Source organism: Budorcas taxicolor, chromosome 18 (assembly GCF_023091745.1).
Source record: "Budorcas taxicolor isolate Tak-1 chromosome 18, Takin1.1, whole genome shotgun sequence".
NCBI classification, from domain to species: domain Eukaryota; kingdom Metazoa; phylum Chordata; class Mammalia; order Artiodactyla; family Bovidae; genus Budorcas; species Budorcas taxicolor.
The window spans coordinates 44,638,460-44,658,229 of NC_068927.1; the positions used below are offsets into that span (position 1 = coordinate 44,638,460).

A 19,770-nucleotide genomic window follows, 5' to 3' on the forward strand; every position below is an offset into this window, starting at 1 on the left:
AGGTTTTGTTTGAGCAGGGATGTGTCGCCAGGCCTAGGTTTGCATCGCACTTTTACCTCGACAGTCATTGTGCAACCCTAAGCATTCCTGCTGTAGGCCATGTGTCCTGCCTGGGTGAGGAAGATGAGGCCCTCCTAGCACGTGGCTGTGACAGCCTTTGTCCCGCTAGAGGGACCTGGCTGGGAACACCGGCATTCGAGGCGGAGCTTCTCTCCGTCCGCACCACACCCTCCTTACGGCAGGCTCCTGCTCGGCCAAACAACCCGGGTTCACCGATTGCCCCGTGCGCGCCTCGCTGGCAGAGGCGGGAGTTCACTTAGCAAGACGCCAGCTTCCGTGCTCACTTCCCGGGAGAGCTCCAGTCGCACCAGAACCCCGAGCCCGTAAGCCGCGCGCCGCCGCCCGCCATGAGTGTCCCGGTGCGAGCGGGCCCAAGCAACTGGAGGCGGGCAGCCACCTTAGTGCTGGCGGCGGGCTGGACGCGCCCGGTCCCCGCCGCCCCATCGAGGCCCCAGCCACCCGCCGAGGGATTCCGGGTGCTGCTGCTGCAGCGCTCCGCTAGCCAAGGCTTCTTGCCCGGGGCGCACGTCTTCCCGGGCGGGGTGCTGGAGGCGGCAGACCGTTCGACCGATTGGCTGCGCCTCTTCGCGCCGCACCACGGGCCCCCCCGCTTTGGCCTGGGTCCCGCGCCGCCCCAGCGCGCCGCCTTCCCGGTGCTGCCCAACGTCCGGCCGGGAGCCGTGGACGAGGACGCGGCGGCGCTACCGGATGACATCGCCTTCCGCATCTGCGCCATCCGCGAGGCATTCGAGGAGGCGGGCGTGCTGCTGCTGCGGGCCAGGGGCCCCCGGCCCCCGGATCAGGCGCCAGGCTGCGCCCTCGCGCCGCCGCCCGCCTTGGCCGACTGGCGCGCCCTCGTCCGCCGGGACCCGCGGCACTTCCTGAGCCTGTGCGCGGAGCTCGACTGCACTCCCGACATCTGGGCGCTGCGCGACTGGAGCGGCTGGATCACGCCCTTCTCACGCCCCGGCGGCCGCCGCTTCGAGACCACCTTCTTCCTGTGCTGCCTGAACGAGCCGCCGCCGGTCTTCCCCGACTTAGTGGAGGTGGTGGACTGCCAGGTAGGGCGTCCTCCCGGCCCGGAGTGGGGACCCACAGGAGCTAGAGAGTGAGGACCCCGGCAGGCGGCCCAGGCTCCCTCGGACCTTCCAGTAGGCCGCCTCAGGGCCGTAATAGCCAGTTAGCTACGGAGCGGGCCTGGGACCCACGCGGTCCGGACCCCTGCCCAGCAGGCCAAAGCTGTGACACTGGTGAGCTGTTTTCTGCTTTTTCCCGCTTCACAGCCCCAGGCCCTCGAAGATGTCTCCCCACGCGGTTTCTCCGGCGGGTGGCCGGCGGAGATCCCAGGAGTTCTAGCGCTCCTTCCTGAGCAGTTGCCACGCTTTCACTTACTTCGTCCCCGCAGCCGTTTGTTTCCTCGTAGTTCAGTCTTCTAGAATTTATCTGAAACGTTTTCATTTGAGACTTGTTGGGGAAAGGCTACCCACTCGAGTATTCTGGCCTGGAGCATTCCGTGGACTGTATAGTCCGTGGGGTTGCAAAGGGTGGCACACGACTGAGCGACTTTCACTTTCGGCTACCGATATGGCCTACCGTGGTGAATGATTCCTCTGCACCTGAAAAAGAATGTGTTTTCTGCTGTATTCGATGGAGTGTTGTTTAAAATGTCAATTAGGTTAAGTTAGTTGATAGTGTCTTTTTAGGTCTTCCATATCGTTTACCTGTTCCATCAATTTCTGAGAAAAGGTTGTTGAAATCGGTGACGAACAATTGCGGCTTTGTCTTATTCTCAGTTCTGTCGGGTTTTCCTTCGGGGATTTGGAAGCTCTTTTGTAAGGTGTTAGCGTCCCTTGTGGCTCAGACAGTAAAGCGTCTGCCTACAATGCGGGAGACCTAGGTTCTAGCGCTGGCTCAGGAAGTTCCCCTGGAAAAGGAAATGGCAATCCACTCCAGTATTCTTGCCCGGAAAATCCCATAGACGGAGGAGCCCAGTAGGCTAACAGTCCACGGGGTCGCAAAGAGTCGGACACGACTGAGCGACTTCACTTTGTAAGATGTTGCAGAAGACTGTTCAAGCTTGTTGGAACTAGTCTTTGATTATGATGAACTAGCCTTCTTTATCCCTGACAATGTTCCTTATTATGAAATCTGAAGTTTATTATCAGATAGTGATATAGCTGCTCAGTCTTCCATTTAATTAGCAATAGCAGAGTATATCCTCCTCCATTTTTTACTTTTAACCTGTGTCTTTATAGTTAAAGTATGTTTATTGTCGGCAGCATATAGTCTTACTTTTTATCCATTATGATAGTTTCTGCATTTCAGTTGGAGTGTTTAGATCATTTACATTCAGTGTTATTCTCAAATCTGTCTTGCTGTTAGTTTTTTTTAATCTGTCCCTTCTATTCTTTGCACTGTTTTTCTTTTATTCTTGACTTCTTTTGGATTATTTGAGTATTTTTTGGACTCTTTTTATCTCCATTATTGCCTAATTAACTGTACTTCTTTGTAAGTGCTTTAGGATTTGCAGTACATCTCTCACTTCATGTGTAGTATTAGAACCATAAAGTAATATATTTCTATTTCTCCCCTCGTGTCATGTATGCTTTTGTAGTCATACACTTGACTTTTATTTCTACTATAAACTCTACAATACAGTGATTATTTTTGCTTCAAACAGTTACTCTGTTGTAAACTGCAAATGAGGAGCAAATGTTTTCTGTGTTTACCTGCATATGTGTTCTTTGCACTCTTTGTTCGTTTGTGTAGATTTATCTACATCTGTATCTTTCTGCCTAAAGAACTTCCTCTAATGTGTCTTGAATTTATTTCAGTTTTTCTGACAGTGAATCTTCTAAATTTTGTTTGTCTGAAAATATTTTGCTTTTATTTTCTGAAAGCTATTTCGTGTGGGTGTAGAATTCTGTATAGGTTGACAGTATGAGTTTTTGTTTCATTTTTCTGCCAGTACTTAAAGATGTTACTTCATTAGTTTCCAGTTTGCATGATCTTCTGGTGAGAAATCTGCTTTTTTTCCTCCAGTTTTATCGAGATATAATTGACACACAGCTGGTGGCACTAGCGGTAAAGGACCCACCTGCCAGTGCCGGAGACATAAAGGACAAAGATTCGATCCTTGTGTCGGGAAGATCCCCTGGAGGAGGGCATGGCAACCCACTCCAGTATTCTTGCCTGGAGAATCCCCATGGACAGAGGAACCTGGCAGGCTATGGTCCATAGGGTTGCGAAGAGTTGGACATGACTGAAGCGACTTAGCACAGCACATGGTGTAAGTTTAAGGTGACAGCATGATGGCTTGACCTACATACACCGTAACATAATTACCACAATAAATTTAGCGCATGTTCATCATCTTTTAGAAAAGTTTGATTTTAACTCTGTTCCTCTGTGCATAATGTGTTTGTATTTTTGGTTTTGATATGTATGCCTACTTTAAGTATTTTCTCTTTAATTACTGGTATTCAGTATTTGATTATGATGTGCATAGTTTTCTTTTTGTTTTGTTAATAATTGCTTGTTTCCTCAAATATTTTTCACCTCCCTCTATTTTCTGGGACTCTGATTACATGTATGTTAGACCACCTGATAATTTTTTGTGGGTCCCTGATGCCTTGTTCATTTTTTTTTTAAACTTTTTTCCTCTGTGCTTTATTCTGAATAGATTTATTGCTGTATTTTCAAATTTTCTCTGTTTATATGTAGTATCAAAATTGCTGTAAATATCATCCAGTATAATTTTCATCTCTAGAACTTCCATTTATTTTTTTTTAAAACATTTCCTATTTCTCTCATGTTCATATTTTCCTTTACATCTTTGAGCCAATGGAACATACTTGTAACAGTGATTTTTAATGTCCTTTTCTGCCAGTTCCATCATCTCTATAATTTCTGGGTCTGTTTCTGTTACCTGATTTTTCTTCTGGTTATGGGTCACATTTTTCTGCTGAGGTCTTGTAGTTTTTTATTGTCGTTGTTGTTCAGTCGCTTAGTCTTGTCTGACTTCCTTGCAACCCCATGGACTGTAGCCCACTAGGCTCCCCTGTTCATGGGATTTCCCAGGCAAGAATACTGAAGTGGGTTGCCATTTCCGTCTCAAAGCAATTTTCCCAGGTCAGGGTTTGAACCCAAGTCTCCTGCGTTGGTAGGTAGATTCTTTACCCCTGAGCCATCACAGGAAGCCCAGTTTTTGATGGAATGTTGAATGTGATTTTCAGTTGAGTACTGGATTTTGTCTTTTTCTTTTTTTAAAGGTGTAGGACTTTTCCTGTCAGGAAGTTCGGTTCAGGTGCTCAGTCGTGTCTGACTCTTTGTGACCCCATGGACTATAGCATGGCAGGCTTCTCTTTCCATCACCAACTCCTGGAGCTTACTCAGACTCATGTCCATCAAGTTGGTGATGCCATCCAACCATCTCATCCTCTGACATCCCCTTCTCCTCCTGCCTTAAATCTTTCCTAGCATCAGGGTCTTTTCCAGTAAGTCAGTTCTTTGCATAAGTTGGCCAAAGTATTGGAGTTTCAGCTTCAGCATCAGTCCTTCCAGTGAATATTCAGGGCTGATTTCCTTTAGAATGGACTGGTTCGATCTCCTTTCTGTCCAAGGGACTCTCAAGAGTCTTCTCCAACACCACAGCTCAAAAGCATCAATTCTTCAGCTCTCAGATTTCTTTATAGTCCAACTCTCACATCCATACATGACTACTGGAAAAACTATAGCTTTGACTAGATGGACCTTTGTTGAAAAGTAATGCCTTTGCTTTTTAATATGCTCTCTGGGTTGGTCATAGCTTTTCTTCTAAGGAGCAAACGGCTTTTAATTTCATGGCCGCAGTCACCATCTGCAGCGATTAAGGATGGGAAAGTATGTGAAGTATCCTGGGCAGTGTTCTACTAGTAACCAATAAACAATAAGTTAATTAAGATTATTTTAGCCTATGGTCTGGACTGACCTGAACAGGTTGAATTGAGTTAATGCCTATTGTTTAACCCTTTATCGTCATTGTTACCATTGAACTGGCATGGAACTGACAAAGCATACCTTAGAGATTGGGTAGTCCTTTAAGACCAAAGCTTTGTTTTTCAAAACGTAGCCTTGGCCAACTTTAGAAGAATCTAGGATGCTTATTAAACGTAGATTGCCGGGCTCCATACAGTGAAGATTTAACAAGTTGCTCAGGTTTCTCATACAAGCTTATAAATTGTTGGCCTATAATTATTCAAGGCAATCAGTTTCAACTCCCTGGTTTTGGATGTGAGGGTCAATTTCCCGTGTATGTGGATATTTAGCAGTAAAGCAGTTAAAGAAAGAAAGACCTTTTGGAGTTCTTTCATATTAATTGAATCATCTCTTTTTATCTAAATGTGGAAGGAAGGAAGGCTTGGGAAAGAGGGCACAGCAGTGAGGTCACTTACGTTAAGTGCTGACTGATTGATATAATGCAGTTATTTCACTCCTGGGACAATAGACTGAGTCATGCCTCTTGACCTTTCTGAAAGCTTCTCTTGCTCCTGGCTCTTTACCTTCATTGTTAACACACTACATGTACCATGCTACATTTTGTTTGCTGAAGGCCCTACTAGGCCTGAGAGAGCTTTGTCTTGTCCACCAGCATGTCCTTATTGCCTAACCAAGGTAGGCAGGAATGAGAGACCCTTGAGAGTCCCTCCCATTTATGGGAGGAATGAATGGGCACTAAGTTCTCAATCTGCTGCCATGAATTTATACTTCAGTCTTCCTTTGAAAGTGATCAGAACCTCCTTGCCTTCTTAGCATCTCCTGCCTTTTATGCTGAACAACTCTCCCAGTTCAACCCATTGTGATCTATCCTGGCTTATTTACTAGTTCTCAGGATCCATGTCCTAATGATCAGCTTCTGAAGGGGACCAACCCAGCTTTCTTGACTGAATCTTTCCTTGTTGTCTCAGAGGAATCTAGCAAGATACATCAATGAATCAATTTTTACATTTTTTTCAGTTAGATCTTAAGTACTGAGTCAAGGATCTCAAATCTTGCACTGTCTATGGGGGAAACCTTAGGAGGCTCTGCCTTTGTCTTCCACAGTGGTCGTCTCCATCAGAGGCAACTGAAAGCCTCATATCCAAGGAAGTTTTGCTTGCACCCCCACAGTTCTACGAAATACGTAGACTAGGAAACTTTGCCTCTCTCTCTGACTTGCACAAATTTTCTTTGGATCGTGAATCAGAAGGAACGGAAAGATGGATGCCGATCATATTGTTCACTGCTGATGGGGCGATCCATCTTTTACCAGGTAAATATGTGTTTACCAGTGTTCTTGTTGATATTCCCATTTAATGCTCTGGGCTGTATGGCAGTATTCTCCCACACAGACACATGAATTACAATCTATGTTTTATACGCTACAGTGAAACTAATTAGATAAGCTCAAGTTCTATAAGATATTCATAGTTTTTATTATAACCAGAAATTCTGGATATATTACTTTATATACACTTATGTAAATATATTTCCTAGACATTGGCAAGAGTTCTTTCTTGAATATTATCTCACTTTTTTACCTTTTAATTTTGAATTATGAAGACTTGTAAATTATACTTATTTGATTGAAAGAGAGTTTTGTTGGTGGTCAGTTATTGTTGAGTTAGTACAGGACAGAAGTTTTGTAGCACCTTACAGTGGAGTTTTCTGATCTCTCTTACTTACCAGCCGCTTGTCTCACTTCTCAGAATTGTGATAATACTCGTTACTCATCCTGCAGTGGGACAGCTTAGCAGTTTTGATGTATAAATGATAATTTCTCTAATTTAACCTTAAGATGATTAGAGCAGCCCACATTGAAACACCAAAATTATATGGATATCAAGGTGAACATTATAGTGAATGAAATAAAGAGAGTCTTGAATTAGTATAAAAAATTATAGCTCAGGATGAAAAAGTACCAGTTATAAATATTTATAACTTTGGGCATATAGTTTATGCCCAAAGACAATTCTTGGCTAGAAAATGGAGAACTGGGGAGGTTAGGTGGGATATTAAAAACACAAATATATTGAAGTAAACTCAAAAAGTTCTGATTATTTAACAGCTATATCAGTTCCAAACACATGAAATGAATAAAAATAAATATTAATACATTGGAAAGTTTTATAAAATAACACTAAAGTTAAACTATTATTTTTCAGGAGATGAGATGTACTCAGAAGATTCAAACTTTTTAGAAAACTGTATGTCCACTGGAAAAAAGACTGAAGAAATCATGAACGAAGGCAAGACATTTCACCGAATAGTGTTGTATAATTCCCACAATTATGGAGATTATACAGGTTATAGCATCCATGTGACAGTTCTGCCAAAGTATAAACATGTTTATCCTAAGAGCTTTGTAATGGGTAAGAGCCGTCTGTAGCGAACAGCTTCTTTATAAACTGGCCCACTTGTAGTTGTTCGAGTCAAAACTGAGGGTTGACTAGATGTGCCTGGAACCTAAGGAACTTTATTCCTGTAAGTTCTAGGACAGTCTCTCCTATCTCAAGCGTATTGTGTAGCTCTGTTATTCTTTAAACCTTATAGTGTCACACTAGTATAAGGTACTAATGTTTTGTTACCAAAAAGAGAAAACAAATTCACAGAGATTTCCACTTCTGTGTTGTTCTGTTACCGAAAGTTTAAATAGGATATTTCTCCTGTATTGTCTTTTACCTGTACTAGCATACTACTTTATATGCTAGGAGTTTGATCCATTAATTCCTTAGACTTTCTGCTGGAATTAATTTAAGGGTGTCTGATTAGACACATGGTGATCAGAAGACTGAGATGACCTTCAAGTGACAGTGTCATTACTTTCTTATGACTTCAGCTTGATGATTAAGATGTAATTCTGTTAAAACTAAACGGCATAAGTTATTAGTTTACCAAATTGGAAGTTACTTCAGTGATTGCTGTAAAGAAATATGAAGCCATAAGAGAAGTCATAACTTTTCTTTTGGAGTGCTACTTGACAGAATACAAAAGAGCTTATTAGAGAGATGCAGAACTATTCATCATCAGTCGTGCTTATTAATGGTTATTTATTATCAGTGTTTTTCATATAGGTAATTTTTTTTACCTCCTCTTAAGAGGAATAATCTTTATTGATTACAGATGGGAAATGGTTAAGAAGAAACCAGTTCTATTTCAGATCTTTGACTATATTGTGCATTGTATCGATACATTTAATTTCACTTTTCATAAAAAGTATTGATAAATGAAGACTTCCCTGTAGCTCAAATGGTAAAGAGTCTGCCTGCGATGCAGGAGACCAGGATTCAATCCCTGGGTTGGGAAGTTCCTCTAGAGAAGGGAATGGCAATCCACTCCAGTATTCTTGCCTGGAGAATTCCATGGACAGAGAAGCCTGGGGGGCTACAGCTCGTGGGGTCACAAAGCGTCGCACAGGACTGGGCGGCTCACACACACACACAGAGGAAGACATCCAGATCAGTGGTTCTCAGCCCCAGGCACTAGTGCCGTTTAGGGGCATCTGGCAGTGTCTGGGAACGTTTTTGGGTTGTCACAACTGAGAGTGAGATGCTACCACCATCTAGTGGAGAGAGGCCAAGGATACAGTTTAATATCCTGGAACGCACAGGACAGCCACCCACAGTGAAGACTTATCTGGTCACGGTTGAGAAACTGATCTAGAGTAAAATCTACTGTCTTCAGTAAATGATTCCAACATGTAAATTTTGAGAGCAACAAACAGTGTTCGCATTCCATCTGGCTTCTAAATCTATAGCAGTTCTCCTTACTGATGTTTAGCCTCGGGCATCCTATTCTTTCATTCTCATTGAAAACAGAATGTTACAGCTGAGAGAGACCTCAGTCAACACCGTGATTTTGCCGATAAGAAGACTGAGAAGCAGACTCACACAGCTAGTTAGTGCCACAGCCAAGAGTAGAACCTGATTCTTTTTCTAGCAGGTGGTATCTGTCGCCTGGCAGTAGAGGCCTGATCATGTCTGCCCGCCACATCTTGGTACTGTAGTCACCAGGGAAACCACGATACAGCCCAGCATTGGATGGAACAGTGCTTGACTCATTTACTCAAAGCAGCAAGGCCAGCTTTTGAACGACTTCTAGAAGAATCTAAAATTGGACTGGTGTCAGTATTTCAGGCTAACATGTCCTTATCCTCACAGTTCTTTGTCAATATAAAACAAGAGTGTCCTGTAATGTGGGAGAAAAAATAAGGACTTGAATGTAAGGGGACTTATCTCCTGGAGGATAATTTGTCGGAGGAGCCCACATACATGGGCATATGTAGGTCACATCCTTTTAAAAGGAAATTACTTGCCTTCCACTTTCTTTTTTCCCTTCTCACTGGCTGGAAATGGTGGCAACTGGAGCAGCTACTCCAGACCCAGAGACAGAAGCCTGCTACTTGGATTGCTCACCTCTTGCTTGTTATGTGAAGACAAATACACTTCTATTTCATATAAGCCACTGTATTTTAGGATCTCTTTGTTAAAACAGTTTAGCTTGTTCCCCAATCTATACTTTTCCCTCCTAAGCAGGTTCCCTTGGCATAGCCTTCCCTGGAAGTCTAACAGTTATTGAAGCAAAAATCTTAGTCATTTGTGATTCCACCTTTTCCTTCATTCCTATATCCAGGTGACTATCAAGTCCTACTGATCTGTTATACACAATTATCTTGAAATTCCCATCTTCCCACCTCTGCACTGTTATCACGTTGGTTTGAGCCACAGTTGACTCTTTCTTAACCAACTGTAAGAGCTTCAGAGCCAGTGTCCATTTTCTTTCTTCCCCTCAATGCATTCCTCTTGGAAAAATGAACTTGACATTGAAATGATGTCACTGCACTCATTAAGGTCCTTCAGTGGCTTTTCTTCACACTTAAACACTAAATTTGTGGTCTACAAGGCCCCACCTTTTTCTCTGATGCCATCAAGCACCCCTCTCCCTCTGTACCCCCCTCAGAGGATCTTCTTTCTGTTCTTAACTGCTCAGAGTTCTTTCCACCTCAGAAACTTAGTACATACTGTTGCCTTGAGACAAGCCTGGATCTCTGAACTGTTTTTGTTCTTGGGTCTCCTTGTTACTAAAGCTTCAGAAAAACAGATATTAAGAACAGAGGTTGGGGGACTTCCCTGGTGGTCAGGTGACTAAGGTTTCAAGCTTCCAGAGCAGGGAACCAGGTTTGATCCCAGGTCAGGGAACTAGATCCTGCATGCTGCAACTGAAGATCCCTCATGCCACAGTGAAGACTGAATATCCTGCGTTCTGCAACTAAGACCCAGCTCCGCCAAATTAAAAAAGAGGTTGGGCATCCAATATGTGGATTATTGGCATGTCTAGATGAAAGTTCCAGAACAAATAGAAGACAAGCATTATTTATAGAATGACTTTTTCTTGAGCTAAAGGAAAATGTTGATCTTCAGATAAAAAGATCCCACTGTGGTCAAAACAAAAATAACAAAAATTGTTCAATACTCGGATGACATTTTGAATTTTAAAGATAGAGAACACAGATTTTCAAGGAGAGAAAGAAAAGATTACTTACAAAGGCACAAAATCATCTTAGTGTGTATCACACAGTAATGTGATACACTGGATAGTATATATAATATGCTGAGGAGAAAAGGACATACGTGTTCACTAATTTTATATCAGCCATATGTATGAGCCACAGAAATAATCCTTGTTTATATATGGGCTTTGAAGAGTCCAAAGCTCTGAAGAATTGATTTGATAGAAATAACTAAAAGATGATTCAAAATAAAAAGTTTTGAATTAGAGCTGCATGGTAGAAGTCCTGATGGTGAATATGGAAATAAAATACAGGAGCAAGTGTAACTATTTAAATAAGGCTCAAAAGCACTGCAGATGTTAAAAATAATTAAAGATTTAACCTACTTTATTTTTAAAAGATATCCTTTTCCATAAAAATTTTGTTCAGTAATCCCAGATAGTGTTACCATTAATAGGAAGTGGCTGTGGGAGGAATAAGAAAAACAAAACATGAAAGGAGGGAATCATTAGCTGTAGTTTTGAGATAATACTTGTTTAAATATTTTGGAATGCAAAAATGGCTATTAGAATTTAAAGGTCACTTTTCAAATCAATCAAAAGCAAGGCACAACCCCTAAGGCAGAGACAGAAAACATGAAAATGGCTATCAAACAAAAGCTTAGAGTAAGACAATTCACATAGAAATAAACATCAACCATGCTGATATGCAAAAATGGGTTAAATGTATTGGATGATAAGGAATCTTATGTTTTTAAATCTGATTATCTAGAAGAACTTGGAAAAGAAAACTAAATAAAGCCCAAATGTAGCAGAAGGAAGAAAATAATAATAGAAATTAGAGCAAAAGTAAATTATGTAGAGATAGGAAAACAATAGAAAAGGCCAACAAAACTAAGAGTTGGTTTTATGAAAAGATATTGAATTGAAAGTCACTCAGTCATGTCCGACTCTTTGCAACCCCATGGACTATACAGTCCGTGGAATTCTCCAGGCCAGAATACTGGCGTGGGTAGCCTTTCCCTTCTCCAGGGGATCTTTCCAACCCAGGGATCAAACCCAGGTCTCCCCCATTGCAGGCAGATTCTTTACCAGCTGAGCCACAAGGGAAGCCCATGAAAAGGTAAACAATTGGCAAACCATTAGCTAGACTAACCAAGAAAAAAAAAAAGAGGCAAATCAATAAAATTATAAATGATAGAGGAGACAATGCAACTGATACCACAAAAATAGAAAAGATCATAAGAAACTACTATGAACAACTATATGCCAACAAAACTGTGCAACCCAGAAGACATGGATAAAGTCCTAGAAATATGGAACCTACCAAAACTGAATCAGGAAGAGAGAGAAAATCCGAACAGGCCAATAGTGAGTAAGGAGATTGAGTCGAGGGGTGGGGGTTGGGGGGAATGCCCAAAAAAGAAAAGCCCAGGTCCAGATGCCTTCACTGGTGAATTTTACCAAACATTTAAAGAAGGATAAATGCCAATCCTCAAACTTCCAACATTTGAAGAGGAGGGAACACTCCCAAACTCACAAGGCCAGAATTTCCCTGATACCAAAGCCATATAAGGACACTGCAAGAATTGCAGGCCAATATCTCTGATGACTGGAGGTGCAAAAATTCTAAAGAAAATATTAGCAAACTGAATTCAGCACATTAAAAGGATCACACACCATGATCAAGTAGGATTCAGCCCTGGGATGCAAGAATTGTTCAAAGTCAAATTGATAGGTATAGAAGAAGCATTTGGCAAAATTCAACATCCATTCATGATTAAAAACTCAAATTAGAAATAGAAGGAACATACATAGTAAAAGTTATAAATGACAAACCCACAGCCAACATCATACTCAGTGGTGAAAGGTTGGAAGCTTTTCCTCTAATACCTGTATCAGGAATAAGACAAGGGTGCCCACTCTTAACCATTCGTATTCAACATAGTATAGAAGCAGTTAGCAAGAAAAAGAAGTAAAAAGCATTAGAATTGGAAAGGAAGAAGTAAAATTGTCTCTATTTTCAGAAGACATAATACTATATATTAAAAATTCTAAAGACTGCACCAAAAACCTGTTAGATCTAATCAACTAATTTAGTAGAGTTGCATGATACAGAACCAACATATAGAGATCAGTAGAATTTCTATACACTAACAATAAATTATCTGAAAAAGAAACAAAACAATCCTATGTACAGTAACATCAAAAACCAATGAAACACTTAGGACTAAATTTAACCTAAAAGAAGCAGAAGAGATTGAGAAGAGATGGCAAGAATACACAGAAGAACTATACAAAAAAGGTCTTAAAGACCAGGATAACAATGAGGGTGTGGTCACTCACCTTGAGCCAGACATCCTGGAGTGTGAAGTCAAGTGGACCTTAGGAAGCATTACTACAAAGCTGGAGGTGATAGAATTCCAGCTGAGCTATTTAAAATCCTGAAAGAGATGATTCTGTTAAAGCACTGCACTCAGTATGTCAGCAAGTTTGGAAAATTCAGCAGTGGACCCAGGACTGGAAAAGGTCAGTTTTCATTCCAATCCCAAAGAAGGGCAGTGCCAAAGAATGTAGAAACTACCATATAATTGAACTTATTTCATATGCTAGTGAGATTATGTTCAAAATTCTTCAAGCTAGGCTTCAGCAGTGTGTGAATTGACAACTTTCAGATGTATAAGCTGGGTTTAGAAAAGGCAGAGGAACAAGAGATCAAAGTGCCAACATTTGTTGGATCATAGAGAAAGCAAGGGAATTCCAGAAAAACATCTGCATCATTGATTCCACAATAGCCTTTGACTGTGTGGATCACAACAAACTGGACAGTTCTTCAAGAGATGGGAATACCAGACCACCTTACCTGTCTCCTGAGAAACCTGTATGCGGGGGTGGGTCAAGAAGTAGCTGTTAGAACCAGACGTGGAACAACTGACTGGTTCAAAACTGGGAAAGGATTATGTCAAGGCTGTATATAGTCACCCTGCTTATTTAACATATATGCAGTATACATCAGGAGAAATGCCAGGCTGGATGAATCATAAGCTGAAATCAAGATTGTTGGGAGAAATATCACCAACTTCAGTTATGCAGATGATATCACTCTAATGGCAGAAAGTAAAGAGGAACTAAAGAGCCTCTTAGTGAAGGTGAAAGAGGAAAGTGAAAAAGCTGGCTTGAAACTGAACATTCAAAAAACTAAGATCATGGCATCACTTCATTTAAAATAGATGGGGAAACAATGGAAACAGTGACCAGCTTTATTTTCTTGGGCTCCAAAATCACTGCAGACAATGACTGCAGCCATGAAATTAAAAGACGCTTGCTCCTTGGAAGGAAAGCTATGACAAACCTAGACAGCATGTTAAAAAGTAGAGACATCACTTTGATGACAAAGGTCTGTATAGTCAAAGATATTATTTTTCCAGTAGTCATGTCTGGATGTTAGAGTTGGGCCATAAAGAAGGCTGAGCACCAAAGAATGATGCTTTTGAATTGTGGTGCTGGAGAAGACTCTTGAGAGTCCCTTGGATTGCAAGGAGATCAAACCAATCAATCCTAAAGGAAATCAACCCTGAAAATTCATTGGAAGGACTGAAGCTGAAGTTCCAAAACTTTGGCCACCTGATGTGAAGACCTGACTCATTGGAAAAGACATTGATACTGAGGAAAATTGAAGGCAAAAAGAGAAGAGGGCAGTAGAGGATGAGATGGTTAGATAGTATCACTGACTCTGTGGATATGAATTTGAGCAAACTGTGGGAGATAGTGAAGGACAGGGAAGGCTGGCACGCTGCAGTCCATGGGGTTGCAAAGAGTTGGACACGACTGAACTATTGAACAACACGATTTAACCAAGGAGGTGAAAAATCTCTATTCTGAAAACTGAGCCATTGATCAAGGAAATTGAAGATGCAAAAAATTGGATAGATAGCCCATGTTCATGGATTGGAAAAATTGATATTGTTAAAATGTCCATGCTACTCAAAGCCACTTCACTTAAAGAGCCTCTTGATAAGGGTGAAAGAAGACAGTGAAAAAGCTGGTTTGAAACTCAACACCCAAAAAACTAAGATCATGGCATTGATCCCATCACTTCATAGCAAATAGATGGGGAAAAAGTGGAAGCAGTGACAGATTTTATTTTCTTTGACACCAAAGTCACTCCAAATTTCATGACTGCAGCCATGGAATTCAAAGACACTTGCTCCTTGGAAGGAAAGTTATGACAAACCTAGACAGCATATTAAAAAGCAGAGACATCCCTTTGCCGAAAATGTTTTTGTCCAACTCTGTGAAACACCGTAGACTGCAGTATGCAAGGCTTCCCTGTCCTTCACTATCTCCCACAAAGGTGTGCATAGTCAAAGCTGTGGTTTTTTCCAGTAGTCACGTATGGATGTGAGCGTTGGACCATAAAAAAGGCTGAGCATTGAAGAATGACGCTTTTGAATTGTGGTGCTGGAGAAGACTCTTGAGAGTCCCTTGGACTGCAAGGAGATCAAATCAATCAATCCTAAAGGAAATCAGTCCTGAGTATTCATTGGAAGGACTGTTGCTGAAGCTCCAATACTTTGGCCACTTGATGCGAAGAGCCCACTCACTGGAAAAGACCCTGATGCTAGGGAAGATTGAAGTCAAAAGGAGAAGAAGACAGCAGAGGATGAGATGATTTGTTAGCATCACTGGCTCAGTGGACATGAATTTGAGCAAACTCCAGAAAATCGTGGAGGACAGGGGAGCCTGACATGCTGCAGTCCATGGGGTTGCAAAGAGTAGGACATTACTTAACAACTGAACAACAACAACTGAAAGCCATCTGTAGCTTCAGTCAATCCCTATCAAAATTAGTACGTCCCTTTTTTTTGTTTTTTAATAGAAATAGAACAAAAAACCCTAAAATTCACGTAGAACCACAAAAGACCTTGAATAGCCAAAGCAATTCTAAGAAAGAAGAACAAAGCTGGAAGCAGCACACTTCCTGACTTCAAGCGTTATTTCAAAGCTATCAAAACAGTATATTACTGGCACAAGAACAGACACATAGACCAATGGAATAGAATCAAGAGCCCAAAGAATGAAACTAGACCCCCATCTTATACCACTCACAAAATCAATTCAAAGTGAATTAAAGACTTAAATGTTAAGACCTGAAACCACAAAAATAGGGGAAAATTTATTGACATGGGTCTTGTCAATAATTTTTTAATATGACAACCTAAAGCACATGCAACAAAATTAAAAATAAGTGGGACTCCATCAAACTAAAAACCTTCTGCACAGCAAAATAAATGATCAGCAGAGTGAAAGGGCAACCAGCTGAATAGGAGAAATTATTTGGAAACCACACATCTGATAAAGGGGTTAATATTCCGTAATATATGAGGAACTTAATAGTAAAAATTCAATCCAGTTTTAAAAATGGGCTTTTCTGATAAGCGGCCTGAGATCACCTCTAAAAATAGTGCACTATTCACTCCACCCAGAAAACTCCACAAAACCATGCAAATCAAGAGGTTCAAATCTTCGTATTCACTTTAAGAACGTTCATGAAACTGCCCAGGCCATAAAGGGTATGCATATCCAAAAAGTCACCAAGTATCTGAAGGGTGTCACTGCATCGTTACAACGGTGGCGTTGGTAGGTGTGCAGGCCAAACAGTGCAGCTGGATGCAGGGTTGGTGGCCCAAAAAGAGTGCTGAATTTTTACTGCACATGCTCAAAAATGAAGAGTGTAATGCCGAATTTAAGGGCTTAGATGTAGATTCTGTGGTCAGTGAGCACACCCAGGTGAACAAAGCCCCCAAGATGCGGCACAGGACTTAACAGAGCTCACGGTTGGACCAACCCCTACATGAGCTCTCCCTGCCACAATGAGATGAGATGAAAAAGAATAGATTATTCCTAAACCAGAAGAGGAGGTTGCGCAGAAGAAAAAGAGATCCCAGAAGAAACTGAAGAAACAAAAACTCATGGCCCGGGAATAAATGCCGCAAAAAATAAATGCAAATAAAAGTTTTAAAAAAAAGGGCAAAGGGCCTGAATACTTTTCCAAAGAAGGTATTCAGATGGCCAATAAATACATAATAAGGTACTAAACATCACTAATTATTAGAGAAATGCACACCAAAACCACAGTGAGATACCAACAGTTCACACCTATTGGAATGGTTGTCATCAAAGAGACAAGAGATAAGTTTTGGCAAAGTTGTGGAGAAAAGGGAAGCCCTGTGCACTGTTAGTGGGGAATGTAAAACAGTATGGAGGTGCCTCAAAAAGTTAAAAATAGAACTGTCATAATATATATACACACCCACATATAACTGAAAGCATTTATATAATTATCCTGAAGAGATATCAGCATGCCAATGTTATTGGAGCACTATCTACAGTAACCAGGACATGGACAGAACCTGTGTCCATCGACAAGGAATGAATGGATAACAATGGATGAATGGGTAGATACATGTTGAATATATATATATATGATGGAATACTATGTAGTTATAGAAAGAAGGGAATCCTGGCACTTGTGACAACATGGATGGACTTTTAGGACATTATGATGAGTGACATGTCAGTGAAAGACAAATGCTACACTATCTCACTTATATGTGGAATCTAAAAAATCTCATAGAAAGTGATCAGATTTGTTGTTACCAAAGGTGGGGAAATGTGAAAGTGGTCAGAGGAACAATCTTCCAGTTATAAGTTCTAGTGCTATAATATACAACATGATGAGTACAGTTAACAATACTGTATTGTATATTTCAAAGTTTCTAAAAGAGCCGATGGTGGAATTTCCAAGTGGTCCAGTGGCTAAGAGTCTGCGCTCCCAATGCAGGGGGCCCTGGTTCAATCCCTGCTCAGGGAATGAGATCCCTTATCCTGCAACTAAGAGTTTGCATGCCACAACTAAAGATCCTGCATGCCACAGTGAGAACTGAAGATCCTGAGTGCTGCAACTAAGACCTGGTACTGCAAAATAAATATATATATATATATTTTAAAAAGAGTGTATGATAATAGATAAAGAGAACAGACTTGTGGTTGTCAAGGGGTCAGGGAGGGAAAGATTGGGACCTTGGGATTAGCAGATGCAAACTATTATATATAGAATAAACAAGGTCCTACTGTATATAGCACAGGGAACTATATTCAATATACTATGATTAAACCATAATGGGAAAGAATATGAAAAAATACCTATTTCTAACTGAATCACTTTGCTGTACAGCAGAAATTAACACATTATAAATCAGGTCTACTTCAAAAATTGTTTAGAAGTCAGAAAGCTAAAAGTGTTTAAAATTCAAAGGTTGAAAAACAAAATACTAATAAAATTAGAATACAAACAATTGAAATAAATCTTTTTAAACTTACAAAAAAAAAAAAAAAAAGAGTAGGGATGTCCTTGGTGGTCCAGTGTCCATACTCCCAATGCAAGAGGCGTATGTTCAATCCCTGGTTGTGGTACTAGATCCCACGTGCTATAACTAATGATCCTGCACACTGCAAAGAAGATCGAAGATCCTGAGTGTTGCAACTAAGACCTGGTACAGCCAAATAAACATCTTTTTTAAAAGAAAGGAGTAGATAGTAAGTTTTTGTCTCTAGGGGAAAAACTTTTTTTTAACTATGTTATATAACTGATGGATATTAACTAAACATACATGGTAATCATTTTACAATATATACAGATATCAAACCATTATGTTGCACACTTCAAGTTTATATAATGTTATTAGTCAATTACATCTCAATTAAAACTGAAAAAAATTAAACCTAATTATAAGTTGCTTAAAAACAGTCCTGCATGAGGACTAAAAATAAAAAGAGAAACAAAGCGAGAGCTCAGAGAGTACTAATCAGATGAAATGAAATTCATCAGGAAGCAATAAAATTATTCAGGAAGCAATAAAAGTTAATTTTAGTTTCTGTGTACAGTTAGAAATGGCAATATGAGAATCTTTCAGTGAGTAACACAATGTTGAGCTATGGAAAAGCTATATTAGAAACAAGGGTAATCTGACAGATGTATAATATTAGTGGGAACCATGAAGAAGACCTTTTCTGATGGACTGAGCAAGTCCATCAAAGATAAGTGAGGTGTCTGGGGAAAAACCCTGGACAGGTACCAGGCTTCTGCTTTTGGGTTGAATGCCATAACGTCAACGTTCACTTCCTCTCGATTAATGCAAAATAAAAGAATTTTAAAAGTTCCAAATCATGTGACAGAGTAATGAAGCCAGCTTTTAAGGCCAAACTTGTTTTTCATCTCTTTTAAAACAAGAATATTTTAAAACTGGGAAAGTACACATTGCGTATGAGAACTGATGATTCAAAGGGTAAGATCATTTGAACTACATTTGGTAGGGGAGGGATCTGCCAGGGAGGGGAGGAAAGAATGTCCCCTTCATGCCCATTTTTTAGAATTATGTCAGTACTGGAAAGCTTAGATCAGCTTCTCCTGATACCTCTCAACCCACCATGAGCACACCGGCAGAAGAGACTGGTCTAGCATGACTACAGGTCCTGCTAACTCAGACTCCCCCCTGCCATTCCTAATGCTTTATCTTCTCTCCTTTTCTCCCTTCTCTTGGGGCTGGGGAGCAAAAAAGTCTAAGAACAGCTCACTCTCCACGAAGCCCTTTGCAGAACCAGGGTATCATTCCCATGATGGGGAGTCCCATCATCACCCCATGGTGCCTGCGAGAGCCCATCAGTTCATGACACCTTTTGGTTGCTTGCTGGGCCATGAGCTAGCCATGTTTGTGACTGACCAATATTAAACCTCCCTGCATTCCTAATTTTTTTTTTTTTGGTCTTAGGTTTTACTGGTAGCATTTTATTGGGATTTCAGTACCTTCATTAGTCTAGAGTTGGGTTATCTTGGTCAGGTTTGATACCAGAATTTAACCACTTTATAAAAATGCACCGACCTAAAATCTTTTTGTATTCATCTTATCTTTCCATGACTCTAAAAGTGCTTCCCATTAGCTGCAGGAAGGGGAGGCAGGTACAGATACTGACACCTTTCAGCCTCCAGAGGCCTGTGTGGCTGAAGCCCCACACAATGAGTTCCCACTGCAGCAGTCTTGATGCTTCAGCCCAGACTGATAAATATTTTTGTTTCTGTGAGCCATGCCGTGAAAAGTTTGCAAAACACCATATAGTAGCAGGGTA

The 19,770-nt window shown here is 41.0% G+C and overlaps 1 protein-coding gene across 1 annotated transcript; it reads left to right on the forward strand.

Moving 5' to 3' along the window:
* Positions 1-270: 270 nt before the first annotated feature.
* Positions 271-10,350, forward strand: NUDT19 (nudix hydrolase 19). Its single transcript, XM_052656742.1, has 3 exons — positions 271-1,121; positions 6,142-6,349; positions 7,242-10,350. Exons 1-3 carry the CDS (start codon positions 408-410, stop codon positions 7,463-7,465), a joined length of 1,146 nt encoding a protein of 381 aa, XP_052512702.1. The 5' UTR covers positions 271-407; the 3' UTR covers positions 7,466-10,350.
* Positions 10,351-19,770: the final 9,420 nt, after the last annotated feature.

Excerpts from the sequence above, each read along its gene's own strand:
- NUDT19 (XM_052656742.1), top strand. The coding sequence starts at position 408 with ATGAGTGTCCCGGTGCGAGCGGGCCCAAGCAACTGGAGGCGGGCAGCC. Across the intron at positions 1,122-6,141 it reads TGGAGGTGGTGGACTGCCAG|TGGTCGTCTCCATCAGAGGC; the intron begins GTAGGGCGTCCT and ends TGTCTTCCACAG. Across the intron at positions 6,350-7,241 it reads GGCGATCCATCTTTTACCAG|GAGATGAGATGTACTCAGAA; the intron begins GTAAATATGTGT and ends ATTATTTTTCAG.